At 38.6% G+C, this 15,094-nt stretch overlaps 1 protein-coding gene across 1 annotated transcript; it reads left to right on the top strand.

Annotated features, from left to right (window-relative positions):
- Window positions 1–11,735: 11,735 nt before the first annotated feature.
- On the top strand, window positions 11,736–13,429 carry LOC104445596 (protein PYRICULARIA ORYZAE RESISTANCE 21). Its single transcript, XM_010059497.3, has 3 exons — window positions 11,736–11,782; window positions 11,953–12,034; window positions 12,680–13,429. The coding sequence occupies exons 1-3, from the start codon at window positions 11,771–11,773 to the stop codon at window positions 13,279–13,281; spliced, it is 696 nt and encodes a 231-aa protein (XP_010057799.2). The 5' UTR covers window positions 11,736–11,770; the 3' UTR covers window positions 13,282–13,429.
- Window positions 13,430–15,094: the final 1,665 nt, after the last annotated feature.

The raw sequence follows: 15,094 nt of genomic DNA, 5'->3' as shown, positions 1-15,094 counted from the left end.
CTTGCCCTTCTTTGATCGTTGTGATGACATAATCAAATCTTTCTGGTTTGCACATGATCAAAAAATACCAATTGATTTAGAGTCATTCATGCGTAAAGACTCAAAATTACATCGAAGTATTTGAAGTCGTACTTGATGGACATGATATCCCATACTTCTTTCGTGGTCTCCGCAGTCGATATTTCTTCAAATATAATTTCCTCCACGGCTTGAAAAATTGCATACAATACTTTTTGATCTTTCTTTTGGGACTCCACCAGAGCATATTTCTCCTCTTTTCTTAAAGCCTCTAATGCTTCAGCATTGGCCACTTCGGTGTAGCCATTTTCAACTAGATTCCATAAATCTTGCGATTTGAAGAGAACCTTCATCTGGATGGACTAGTTGTTGAAATTCTTTCCATTCAACTTTGGAAGTTGCAATTGAACAGATTTGGTAGATGCCATTTCTAGCTCTAATACCAAATGTTGGAACTGAAAAAAATAATGGCAACTCTGGAAATTTGGAACAAGGCACAAGTTGGAGGGAGAAATTGTTCTTCCAATACTTTTTTGGTGGCTTCGATCAAATTACAACACTCACCCTCTATCTCTTTATAATAGCAGCACACTCACACTTAACATACATAGTCTTTGACACTCCTTCTGAAGACATTAAAATGGAATAACAAAAGTCAACAAAGCAATCCATGGAGAATTTCTTCAAGGACTTTGTTTGCATTATTTGTCTTCTTGCTTGAGTAGCTCTCCTCATTAAATGCTTATAGCATTTTGGACTTAACCTTCTTCAAGCGCCTATTAGGAATCATGCTTCACCGATTCGTTTTCTTCTTCTTCGGACACCCACCATAAATTGAGGCCTTAAGAATAATTCTGAGCAACCAATGTGGTCGAATCTTCAAAAATCAATTTTGTGTTATTCTAACACTGAGAACCAACATACGTTCAGCCAAGTTTCTTTTTCCTAGTCCCACCGAACTTCCAGTTTGCCGAACACTTTGGTTGACTGGAGAAGAGAGGGAGTGTCTGTGTGTTACTAGTGTAACGGGAGAGAGACACAGAGGCTTTAGTGGATTATTTTCTTGCTGACTTGGCGAGTCTCACCTGCGCAATATTTTCTCGTCATTTTATATGGACCTTTTTCTTTCTTAACCATTCTCTTTCTCTATCATCCATACAAATCTGTCATTGACACCCCATCATCACTTGATCCTTCACCACTTCACACTCCCATTCAATCATCTTATGCCTGAGAAGGATATGAAGAAGCCCAAGAATGTCACATTCATTTGGCCACCGAAAAAGCCATTGAGCCGCCTGCTCCTACGCTGGTGCCAACACTAGCCCAGAAAGTCCTTGAACCTGCTCCACCAAAGCCTCTACAGCAGGCACCCATGCTGCCACACCTGAAGGCACCAAAGCTGGTAATGGGCTACCCGCCACGGTATCCAATGGTGCCAGTGTATCCAACGATGGGGATGTGTTGTTGTCCACCATGTTATGGAGGGTATCGTGGGGATCATGCTATTGTGTGCGGAGGAGGCTGGTGATGTGCTATGATGGATGTGGAAGATTGGCTTATGAGTGTCCAGGTGGGAACAAAGGTTCCTATCTTGGGTAGGGGAGGCCAGTGATGTGTGAATGGATGTGGTAGACCGGCTTGTGAGTGCTATGGTGGGAATAAAGGTCATTATCGTGAGCTGTGATTACTTTAGTGAAGATAAAGCCACTGCATCACCTTTATGTGATTGAGTTCGAAGTTTCTCACATCAATTACTATTGTAGGAACTTGGTGAAAGATACATTAGTCAAATGTTTTGGGCTATCTTGGGATCTTTATCTTTGCTGGTATAGAAAGATCGATAAGGTTGGTGGTCTAGTATTGTGGTAGATGTGGTCAAATATGTTCAACACATGACTTGTTGCTTGTTGATTTCTTCATTTCAATAAAATTGAGTCCTCTTCATGTCTTCTCTCATCCTCTCATTGAGCACATGGTCATGTCTCTTGCTTGCCTCTATGGTGATTCATTCTATGAAAGAGCTGGTCAACTTCACTGTTCAATGAACTTCATGAAAACAAATGAAACAAAGATGATTGTGACTTTGCCATTTGGCTTGATGACATTTGTATTAGGACTAAATTGACCAAATTAAAAGATTTATGATTTAATTAGCATTCATATAATAAGTTTAGGACTTTTTTGGTAATTATCCCCATCAACGATCAAGAGCCACCCTTGGGTCAATGCTACCCAATATGATTCAGACGCCAGTGATGCCACCCTCCCCCTTGCCTATTGCTTACACCCCTCTACCCTCATCTTTGTCTCTGTTTGTCGTGAGATGTTCAAGGATTGGGACAACATGGACATGTGAGCTTAGCCTGAGCACGCGGCTTGCAACCGCCGAGGCCTTGTGAGGTCAACCTCGAGCTTGTGAGGGTTGTGGCTAGTCAGAAGTCTCTATTGCAAGCTCACTAGTAACGCAAGCTCTATAGCAAAGCTTGACCATGGTGGCCACAACCTTGATATGATCTTTAGCTAGCATGATGACCATTGCCTACCTTAGATACGAGGTTGGCCATGTTTATGCGTGTGGTGGAGCGGAGAGACGTGTGTTGAGGTTGTCCTATATTGATTGAAGAATGGGCTATTAGTCAGTTTATAAATGTGAAGAGAAAGTCTCACCTTTTGAGCTACCTTTTGAGGGATGTTGACACCAAATTTTTATCGACGTTTTAAGTATCCATTCATTTTACAATATATATATATAAAAAAGAAAAAAAGAAGGATAAAAGATAAAAAGAATAAAAAATGTGTGTGTGTGTATATATATAATAGAGATTAAAAAAATGGAAATAAAATTCGGAGCACATTCTCTCTAGCAAGTGTCGGACCTGTTAATCCTTTATGGCCAGCCCATTTCTTTTATCTCTTTCAGCCCATGCGTCTAACTCACTTTCCCTGGCGCATTTCTATGTTTTTTTTTTTTTTCAGCCCATCTATTTTTAACCCATCTTCCTTTTGTCTCTTGTGGCCCATCTATCCTTATTCCTTTAAGTCTACGATTTGAGCCCACATCAGATCCTAACAAAAGAAGGCCCAGCTCATCACCCATTTACTCTCCTCCGCACGCGCGCGCGCGCCCAGCAGAGGGAAGGAGGACGTGCGAGTGACGCCACCGCCGTGACGCAAGCAGAAGGAATAATCCAGTTGTCGTCAGAGGAGAGGTGGGGGAATGGGCGAGAGGCATAATGGAAAATTTTGGCCTGAGAGCAAAGTCCAGCTAGAGAGTTTTTCGGCTGAGCGAAAGGAGAGAGGCGGGTCGAGGACAGTTTTTCCACAAAACCAGATCGCGGACAGAAACCATATATCGCAGAGAGAATAGGCAGAACGAGAGGGAGGTCGGCCATAGAGAAGGCTTCATTGAGAGGGAGATCCACATCTAAACTTGAGCTCCTGTGTTAGGTTCCATACCAAATGTTTGATGAGATACTTAAAAGAAAATCAAAGGGAGAATCACATCTAAACTTGAGATCGATTCAGATTTGCTTCTGCATTGATGAATCTTGTCTCACTTTTCGTGTTTTCTCTATGTTTTCATGCGATTTGGTGAAAAATCCTTTTCCAGTGTTGGTCGTGTATCCCAACTTGCTGGAGCTAATCTTCTCATGCCGGTGTGCCCTACGATTCAGGGCCGTTCAAGTAAGTGCTTCTCTTCACTTTAAGTGTGTTCGTGGTTGTTTAATTGTTAGAAATGCTAGGTTTGAATAGCTTTGACTTCTGTTTGCATATTTTTTGTTGTTTTGCAGTCGCAAGAGTGTGCGGCCGGAAGTGATGAATGCCAGCTGGAATAGATGATTGGTGGTTGGTGATGGCTGGTTGGTGTAGGCACCGGAGGCGATGCAGCAAGGGCGCATTCTGATGGTGTTGAATGGTGTTTGTTCAGTTGGAGTGGCAGAAGACACGCTTCGGTGAAGAAGAAGATGACTAGAAGAAGAATGTGCACTGGAAAAGGACGAAAGAGAGAAAAAGAAATAAAAAGAAAATCAAAATAAAGACAATAAAAAATAGGAAATTTTGGGTTTTTTTTTTTTGTAAATCCAACCGAGTCGGATCTAGATTTAGGTTGGGTCAATGGTTCGGATAGGGTAAATAGTCCGAAGTCATTCCCCGAATATAATAATGATAGTAAATTTAAAAAGATTAGAAAAATTAAAAATTATTAAAAAATAAAAAATGATAAAAATTCAAAAATGAATGAAAAGTTAGAAATTTGAGAAAATCATTAAAAAATTAGAAAATTGGGAAAACATAAAAAATTTGAAAAATAAAAAATTCATAAAAAATCTAGAGAATCTAAAAATAATAATAAAATATTAGAAAATGATTAAAAAATCCAGAAAATAATAAAATATTAAAAATTCAGAAAATTCTAAAAAATAAAATAAATTTAGAAAAAAAAAAAAAAAAATAGAGACCCTTAAAAATTGAGACTTAAAATTGGACAGACCTTTAAGGCTTACAATAGGGCTTTTCATTTTGGATTGTCTTTTTCTTTTTATGGATAATATTAAGATGCTTGTGTGCTTTCCTTTATGATTAATTTGATTGTACTTTTTAATATCCATGATGTTATTTCATGCTTTAAAATGGTTAAGACAATGCCTAAAATTCTTTGTAGGCTGCTACGCATTAGTTAGCATGATTAAGTTAGGTACTAAAAAGGCTTTAGTCTTAGGGCTAATGTAGTCAAGTCCTCGAATTTGGTATTTGTGATTACATAAATAGTAAGATATCCTCATGTACTTTAATGGGTTTTTAGCTGACTCCAAAAAGGCTAGTGAAGACACCTTAGTCAAAATTTACATAGGCTTAATTGATCAAATTTTAAATGTTTGACATCATGCGAGCTATGGATTTGGGAGGGCTTGAGTCAGTGGAAGGCTACCGGCCTGAAGTTGATAATATCCCTAAACCTAACGGCTCTGCTCCCGTAAGAGGATTAGGTCGTGACAAGGAAAAGAGGCCAAAGACCACCTAACACTAGTATGGAGCTCAAGTTACCAACAGGTTTAGACCCAATAGTTACAGAAGAGTTACAAGTTGTTGCAGCTTTGACCTGGGGCATTGTTGAGGTTGTTCCACATCAGTTATAAAAAGGGTTGGTTGATTGATAAATTTGAGGGAAAGCTTCATTCTTTGAGCTAGTTTTTGGGGGTGAGAGAGGCTCAACATTATCCAACACTTGTACTAGAGTTCAGGTTACGAACAAGTTTGGGCCCAATAGTCACAAGGGAGAGTTACACGTTGTTATGACTCCGACCCATAACCGCTGTGTGAGAGGGAGATTATTAAGGTTGTAAGGAGCTAATGGTTAGTTTATAAGTGCGAGGAAAAGTCTCACCGTTTGAGTTAGTTTTTTAGTTGAGAGAGGCCGAAGACCATCCATTACTGATGTCAGAGACTAGATTGCCAAGAAGTCTAGACCTAATAGTCACATGGGAGAGTAATGGATTATCACAGCTTCGACCCAAGCTTGATATGTGAGGGGGATTAATGAGGTTGTTCCAATTAGTGGTCATTTTATATGTGAGGAAGACCTCACCATTTAAACTAACTTTTGGAGTAAGAGAGACCCAATACTATCTAACAACGTGGTAATGGGGTGTGTGGGACTGCAAAAGTTTGGATATTTATTGTGGAAAGTAAAGTTGAAGATAGATTTTGTAATTTTGTTTCTTAAAGAAGATGACTTCTTGATGAAATCACCATTAGTATGCAAAGTCATGGTACCCCTCATCCTCAATGTAAAGAATTCACATGTTATGAAAAGTGAAACTCAAGCAAAATAATAGCCCTGCTTTTTAAATGGCTATATTGGCTAGACTAAAGCTAAGTGCCAATTTCAGTGAAAGATAGTGACTAATCTAGTTGCAAAGCTTTGGTTCGGTACGTCTAACTAGAACACAAGTGGCTCCTAATTGTGTCTAAGAGCATCCTTCAAGTTCGCTTAATGTGCTCAGTTTGTTTTAGCAGTTGCTACAAGAAAGTGTCCTTCGTTTTGGTGTGGGTGGACCAGTGTCCTAACTTCCTTTCTGACCATGATATTCATTAGATGCATTTTGGACGTTAAAGAAAGATCGTTATAGACGTGCACTCATAAAGCCCTTGTGTCACATTTTAGAAATAACATCTCTTCATCCTTAAAAGCAAATTTACGGTAACTGACAATTTTCAATCCATGATGACTTTTAGGACGAGGAATTAGAGGGGAAATTTGACGTTGACTAATATTGTGGTAAAGAACATTTCTTCATCCTTAAAAGCGAATTTTAAATTTTTAGTAGCGACAATTTTCAATCCGTGAGGACTTTTAGGATGGGGAATTAGATGGGAAATTTGATGTTAACTAATATTGAGGTAAAGACCATTTCTTCATCCTTAAAAACAAATTTTTTGTAACGATAATTCTCAATCCCTGAGGACTTGTAGAACGAAAAATTAGAGGAAATTCGACATTAACTAATATCGAGGCATCAATATGGAGAATGACAAAATATTACAAATTATAATAAACATCTTTTTGCCAAGGCTAGTCGCCTCTCTCCCTCTCCCACCCTCCCTCACTCTCTCTCCTATACTACCAAAAGACTCAATTGATGAGGCCTCCAAATGAGTGTCTTGCTTTTGATTTTAAAAGCAAAAAGGTCATTGTTGAGGATTATAAAATGTGCGGAAGATATATAAAATTAGGATGGAGACATGCTATTCCATACATTGCTACACTCGGTATCTCGACAAATCTCAATTGCATATACAATCTTCATCTTTATAAATCAATGATTGAGATTCATCCAAGCATTTGAGGGAATACTATGCAAAGCAAAAACTTCATGTCCGGTCGGAATTGTAGTTGCCATCTTAAAGAGGTTAGGCAACACAAATTGATATGACGTATTATTCAATTACGTCCACCAACTTTTTCCCACAAATTCTAATTGATATCTCAAAGTACAAAGCCATGTTTGTCAATATAAGGAAATGGGATTAGAAATAAATGATGCGTTTATTTCATTGAAAGTTTCATAATAAAGAAAGATATTTTTCATGAAAATTATTTTCAAAGAAATTGGTTAATTTTCATTTATTTGGGATTAAGGGAAAGTGATTTCCTTTTTGAAAAAAAAAAGGAAATTAATTTTCCCAAATCTAATCATGTTGTTTTCGTTTTATGAAAAATGTTTTAAAAAAAATCATTAGTTTTCTTGTCACGCCCCGAACCTCGAGTGCTTGCGAATCCCTCGATGGTTGATACAAATTTGTGATGTCTTAGGACACGTTGCCAACCCATTCATTTTATTACGCATACGGAAGCGAACAAATACCCCTGACAACCAAAAGCTTGGGATAGAAAAGTAGGCAACCAATCACAACCAAAACATGCCATTTATAAACACATGGGTTTATATATATAACACCAGGTTGTCTACAAAAAGACCAGCTCAACAAAAAGGGAACTGTCCTATGATCCACTAGTCGGACACGCTCGCCGAGCCTTTGGTCTCCACCTCCCCAGACTCCGAGGCTTCAGGTCCTGCACGACCGCCATTTAAGGACTTGAAAATGTTGAGTCTCGACGGGGTGAGACAATGTCTCAGCAAGTTTATCTCCTAAACTCCAATTAGGAAGAAAATACGCCTAGAGGCTTAACCATACAAGTCAGAAGACTTACCTCACCTCAGTTCCTTCCTGCACGTCAGTACAATTCATATTCAATCATCGCTCGCACAAGCTAAAACTACCGACACACATCGGTCCATCAATTCAATTCAATCCAATCGATTCTATACGATCAACACCATCTATCAAATCATACCATATATCAAACCATACCATCTATTCATCCATCAATTCAATTAATGCTCACACAAGTTGAAATGGATGCAATGCTCTCACAAGCTGATATACGTATAGATGGTAGCTCACACAAGCTGATAGATAGATGATAGCTCGCACAATCTGATAAATGGATCGTTGCTCTCACAAGTGATAAACGATCATTGTTCTCACAAGCTGACATACAATACTCACAAAAGCCGATAATGATGCTCGCACAAGCTGATAATGACTCGATTGTAATTTGGCTCAAATATCGAGCTAAGGTGGAGAATTGTTAAATTATGACTCAAGTTTAAGCGTTTGGAAAACTGCGATTCGTTGGATTTACAAAAGAAGGAAATAATTAAAAGATGAATTTTCTCCTTTGGAGCTGGATTTACAAAGGAAGGAAATAATTAAAAGATGAATTTTCTCCTTCGGAGTGAAGCTACCGAAGTTTTTCTTTTCCTCCGAGGGATGTCGCTGCAGCCCTACGTAGAAGAAGCGAAGGAAGAAGCCCTGCACGTGAAGATTTGTTAAAGTGGTGGGCCCAAGGTCAAAAGTTTGACCTTGGGCACACACACGCACACTCTATATATTACAGGGATGAGCTGATAAATAAAAAGGGGAATCTCTCTACATGTACGCGTGAATCCAACGTTGGTGGGTCCAGGTCAACTATTTGACCATGGGCACACGATTTCCTTCTTTGGCGTGCGCGTGAAGTCGGTTTAAAAGAAAAGAAAACCCTACGTATGAAGATGTACGTTCGACGATCAACATAGCCGCACGTCCGCGCTGCTTGCAAAAGCCCTATGAAGAGGATACGTACGTGAAGACGCTGTTCTTGTTTGATGTACGTAGAGTGTTTTATTCGACCTTGAATGCGTAGTAATTTTGTGCCGTGAATTTATCTCAAAGTGAGTTGTTTATTTATAAACACTTGGTTTGAGATTAAATTGGGATTTGGGAAATACCGAGAGAGTGTTTGAGTGACTCGAGTGTGTAATCTCCTTGTATTGCTTGATCTATAGTGAATTTCACTCGATCAAGCCAAACATAATACAAACATATAAAAGAACGTCTTCTTTTTTTGGGCCTTAGAGAAAGATTTGCACCTCAGAACACTAACTTGGCATCAATAACATGATAAATTAATTTTACGTGCTTATGGCCAAAAACAATTAATTCTGCAATCTTCAATTGTAATTGATCACGAGTCAGTCTCATATTACAAACTATAAAAACAATTAAATTTTATAAAAGCGTAATAAGTTACCAACAAATTATCTGGAAAGAAAAAATTAGTACTTTTTCTTGTCTAATGGTGGTTTGACAATTGGTAACATTTAGTGAAATCTTTCGATGTCAAACGAAAAAACAAAAGTTGCTCCTATTTCATCCTTGACTTTGGACTCGCTACTTTTGAGAGAACCAACTTTGACACGGAAATGGCGAAGCAAGAAAACCACATTTTAGGCATGGGAATTGAAATCTAACATCATTACAAGAGCCATGAACGAAAGAAAGACAAAATAGAGAGAGTACCAAACAAAGGAAACAAAGTTATATTTTTCCTTGATACCTGATGCATCGAACGTGTGGGGCTAAGTGGTAACTGGTGGGTAGATGTCGACCGGGTAGATGTCGGCCATCAGTATTATATAGTGCCGCATGCTCTCTCTCACTCGACCCTTTCCCATCCGAAAGACAAACCTTTTCATTCCATGAAACAACCCCCTCTTCTCTCTGTCTCTGTCTCTTATTGATGGGTGTAGCTAATTTCCCATGTTATCTGTTTGAGTTTATTTCTTTTAAATAACTCTTTTTTTAAAATAAATACAAAAAAAAAAAATCCCAAGCCTTTTGTATTTGTATACCAATTTTGTCTAAAACTTTTCACCTTTTGACAATTTCTCAATATGATCCATCCAGCTAATTTTGGTTCGAAATTGCTAACACGAATGCCCGCCGTCCTATGTAACATGGCCGGTAGTAATGAGAACAGTTTTTGAAGTTTAAAATTAATTTTTTGTTTTGTTTCCTTTTTTCCCCTTCTTCCTTCACTGATTGTTGGTCCGTAAGAGGGCAATTCCAGCGAGGTCAGCCTCTCCAAATTCGATTAGGGCAGGCCTCGCTAGCCTTTGTGTTTGGTCGATTGCCCGAGCAGCTGAGGAAGAAGTAAAAAGAAAGAAAGAAAGAAAAAAAACAATCGGTCTATTTAATATTCGCGGGAAGCTGATGAGGGAAGCTTCTTTGTTCTTTCCAATCGATAGCTCGTGCTCATTACACTGATGGATTCCACTGTTATATTCGCGGTCCCCAATCCTAGAGCTTCTATTTAATCGTGGAAAAATCAACGTAATAGTGAAAGGCTGCGAATGGCATGGAGAGAAACAAAATAGAATTATTCCAACGACCAACATGATCCCGACCAAATTGTGTACGTGCAGTAGGCGAATTATTCAACTTTGTTTTTGTTCGACTATCCTTTGATTTCCTGATGTAGTTTGGTTTCATATTACTATTATTATTTTTTTTTTGGGTCGAAATATTATTATTATTTTTGTTTGAAAAGCTACTTTCCACGTAAAGAACCGGACCAATAGTATCGGATTGACGGACTAGCCATGATTTATTTATATATTCTGAAGCAAACTGTAATTAATAATATTTTTCTTTTAATATTAGAGAACTCCTGCTTTTAGGGAATAGAAGAAATCAAACAAATAAGAAGAAGAACAAGAAATCACCGGTTTCAGGATCGAAGGCCAATCAGTCTGGTCTGGTCTTGTTTCAGGACTGGGTGGACCAATTCCTAGTTTCACAATCTGGTAACCGACTATACTTGGTCTGGTTTCTACCCTCACCTTAAAACCGATCACCCTTAACACATTTCATATAAATAGTCTGATTTTCGATAGAGTTTTTAGATTTCATAACTTTTTCCCGAGGGTTGTGGAGGTTTGGTAGGAAGATGAGGCCTGATTTGCATTGTTAAGTTTGTCATAACTTCGATGCATTGTGTCTCTAAATAATATTTTCTACATCGATCCTTTTGTTAAGATGCACCTATAAAAGTTTAAGATAAATATTCTCCAAGGAGGTCGTATTTGTTAAATGCCATTGATGATCAGAATGTGGTCTCCTGCTTAGTGGTTCCCAATAGAATTTATGGAGAATTTTCAGGAGTTCAAGTGCTGATCGTGAAGTGCATCCATGAAAGAACGAGTTTGTGTTTGAAGTTAATAAATCCTGTGATGAGATTTGTGAACTCCTTTGTGAAAAGAGATGGGAATTAAACATCATGCCAGTTATTGGGTGTGGGTGAAAGCTAAAAAACACCTAGCCTATTTGAGTGACTCAAATGTGATTTTAATCTCCTTTGTATCGTTTAATCTATAGTAACCCTATGTTTCTCTCCCTGTGAAGTAAGTCACACTGATTGAACTAGTGAATCCAATATCTAAGTTACCTTATTGTTTTGTTTATTACTGTTCGAGCGAATAGTTTGCAACATACTCGATGGGCAATCCATACGATTTCCGTTGCATGTACTGAGCAAACCATCGGAACGTGTAAATGATATGATTCAACCCAACACACCCACTCAAGAAATTCTAGCAGTCGCCTCTGTGCTTTTCCTGTTTCTGGTTTAGTACCGACTATGATCGAGTGTAATTCTTTTGATAATGGATGGTAAAGCAAGTGAAAGACCAATAATGCAGGTGATCTGGTGATGTAATACTATAACGTCATGAGTTACGCATGTTCTTCCTAATATTCAACACGACAACGACACCAAAACCACCGCATGAACCTTCACGTTCCGCTATTTAAAGCAAGCGAACTTGCTCAGGAGGCAGTTCATCTTATTAGCTCAAGAAACATGGCAGAGCAGGTGCAATATCCGCATTCACCTCAGCTTGCCTCTCTATCTCATCGATCTTCTTGATTTCTTCTATTCGATTCTATTCCTGTTCTTCTCATCTAAATTTTCGAACTTAGCTTCTTGACCATACTTTCCCAATGTTGTAGCTAGTTTTGTTATGCTCGCTTTCAATGTTACAGGTCACGGAGATGGTGATCAAAGTGGATCTTCAGTGTTGTCGCTGTTCCAAGAAGATCAAGAAAATCCTGTGTGAGATCCCTCGTGAGTCCCTTGCCTTTACCTCATTTAATTAATCTGCGTACTTCTCCTATCATGTCAATGAATAATAGATGTATGCATCAATTCTTTTTCTTCCCTTTCCTCTTTCCATAATACGTGTGTTAGTTTTATTGTGTACTATAGGTGTGTGCAAAATGGACTGTCCGAATTGGGAACCGCCCAAATCAGAACCGAACTAGCCAGCTTGGTGCGGTTTCTAGGAGTGTTGGTCTAGTTCTTGGTTCTTAAAAGTGAAATTGGTGTCCAGTGGTCTGGTTCCCCATTCCAAGGGAGAATCGGATCGGATTGGACTGACTAAATATACTTTTTTGATTATTTTTATTTTTTCAAGAAAATTAGTGGGTTTAATTTATTGCTTTTGAGGAAATAAAGAGCTTATAATTGGATAATAACATATTTGGATTGAAGCATAAGATTTATTTCAAGCTCTAAATTTGTTTCTAGTCATGCTTTGGATGACAAGATAGATGGATGGAAACATGAAAAAAAAAATAGTAACCGGTTTCATTGGACTGAATCGGAAACCGATCACATCTATTGTATAGCGCATCTTTACCTATTGCTATCTATGACGAATAGCACTGAGTGTTCGTGTTACTTGAAGCTAATAATACTTTGTGAATGCAGAAGTAAAAGATCTAATCTTTGACGAGAAACAAAACAAGGTGAAGATCAAAGTGGTGGGTTGCGATCCCGAGAAGGTCCGGCAAAAGATATGTTGCAAGGGAAGAGCTTTCATTTTAGGCATCGACATCATACCCCCCGAGCCACCAAAAAAAAAAGAACCAAAAAAAGAAGAAAAAAAAACAGAAGAAAAAAAAGAGGTTATACTTCCAACTCCAGAACCCTCCAAAAAACCTCCACCGGTGATAGGTTACCCACCGGGGTATATGATGGGGAAGGTGTATGTTTGTATCTCATGTCATCATGGGGGTTGTGGTTGGTTCTGTCCATGTAACTGTCACTGCGGAGGCCCACCAATATGCGCTGATGGATGCGGGAGGCCACCCCACGAGTGCATATGCAAGAGGCCACCGATGTGCCATTATGGGTGCGGGAGGCCGGCCTACGAGTGCAGTTGCCAGAGACCCATTTACCCGTGGTGTTGCGATCGCTACAGCTATGGAAACGCCTCTTCATCATGGACCCTGCATGGCTGTGACTACGGAAGGCCGCCAGCATGCACCAATGCCGGTTACGACTGCGACACTTCCTGCACGCTCATGTGAGGAGAGTTTTGAAGTATTTGTCAAAATCAGGTCTTTATTTCCACGACTTGGTGTTTTTATGAGATCTGTCGGATCACGACATGGATCTTCTTCCCGCACGATATTTCCTTTACTGCCTCAATAAATACCAATTATTGAGTTATGAAAATGAGATTTTAGCAATATTTAATATTTATCAATGCATTGAGGGAAGCAAATGTCCAATGTTTGTTGATATATGTTGTAATCGGTGGCATGGCGGAAGCGAATGGTAACTTTTGCAATTATGTCAGGAGCTACATAAGCCAACAAAAAATTAAAATGAGGAACAATAAAATAGCACTAAAAAGTTACGTGATTCGGTTTGAATGTTGGAACCTACGTTTATGGGGAGAGCCAGCAAATACTTCACTATAAATTGGAGAATCATAGAATTATAACTGCTCACGCACTCAAGTGTTTTCTAACCTTAGTATATACCCAATACCCACAGTGTTTAACAACTCGACTCGACAGACTCAACTCTATGCACAATTCTCTTTGAGCACATGCCTCTCTTTCTCTCTTGAGCTCTCACTTCTTGCTTGCTTCCCTACGGCCTCCGATGTCCTCCTTTTATAGGAGCATAGGAAGAGAACAGGACAAATGGAGACTCCTGCGGATTTCAATGGCGGCACCTACTTCTATATCATGCTCCTCAATGCATTTGAAGATGATATATGCACATGACCATCATGCACCATCCTAGAACATAGCTACTGTCGTCCCTTTCTTTCCATTTATCAACAAAGTACAAAAAGAAGCACACAAAAGATGACCAAGAGAGGAGAGGGGATTCAGCGCCTACAAGATAGGCTTCTGAAGCAGCAAAGGGCGTCCACCAATTTCTATGGGCATGCATGCACATGGCCATGTGCATGAACGAGGTTGGAAAAAATTGGACGTTCAACACCTCAGAACTACTACATGCTGAAAATTGAGAAAGGTGCATAAAAGTCAACACATGGATGGTGATCTCCCATATCCAAGGCTGGATTCTTTTGGCTCCAATCATGCACCATTTCTCATTAAATGCTTGACGTACATTCTTTCTCATTTCATCATATAAATGCTACGTGTGGGTCGAGTATTGTCGCGACCTTCCCGAATTCTTTTGAAGGTGAATTACCTAAAGAAGACTAATGGATTACTAAGTCCGAAGACTTGGCACGGACCCTCCCAAGTCCTACCAATCGCGACTTGATATTAAGAAATTAATCTATTCAAACATGCAATTATACACAATTTGGAGCCGCCACTAACCAATTAGGGCTGGTTAGAAACTCAAGTAAAGTATGAGAGAATACTTTACTATTGCGAATCAGAGATTCAGTAAGTCTGGGGACATGGTTACTCTAGATTAGTCTAATGCCCTTTTGGTACATTTTATTTTTATTTTAAAAATATTTTGCAGGCAATGTTGATTAATTTAAACTTAAGCTACTAACATGCAAATGGTGGTCATGAGGGTGCACAATCAATAAAATAACATTCAAATAAAAAAAATGCTAATAAAAATGCATGTCCTAAACATGATTTCTAAATGACATGACACCTAATTTTTCTTCTTCTTTTAAAAATGTTAATTATATGCAATCTTAATTTAACTTAATATGCATGAATTTAGTTTAATGACATGCGAGATGCAATTCATATAGTATGACTTAAACTTATCATTATATATATGCAATCTAATTTATATAATCCTAAATATGCATGTGCTACGTGATATGAGATGAATGACATGGTATTTTTACATGCATGCTCTTTTATGATTTTTTTTTAAATGATGATT

Source organism: Eucalyptus grandis, chromosome 11 (genome assembly GCF_016545825.1).
Source record: "Eucalyptus grandis isolate ANBG69807.140 chromosome 11, ASM1654582v1, whole genome shotgun sequence".
Lineage (NCBI taxonomy): Eukaryota > Viridiplantae > Streptophyta > Magnoliopsida > Myrtales > Myrtaceae > Eucalyptus > Eucalyptus grandis.
This window is presented reverse-complemented; position numbering and strand designations above follow the sequence as displayed.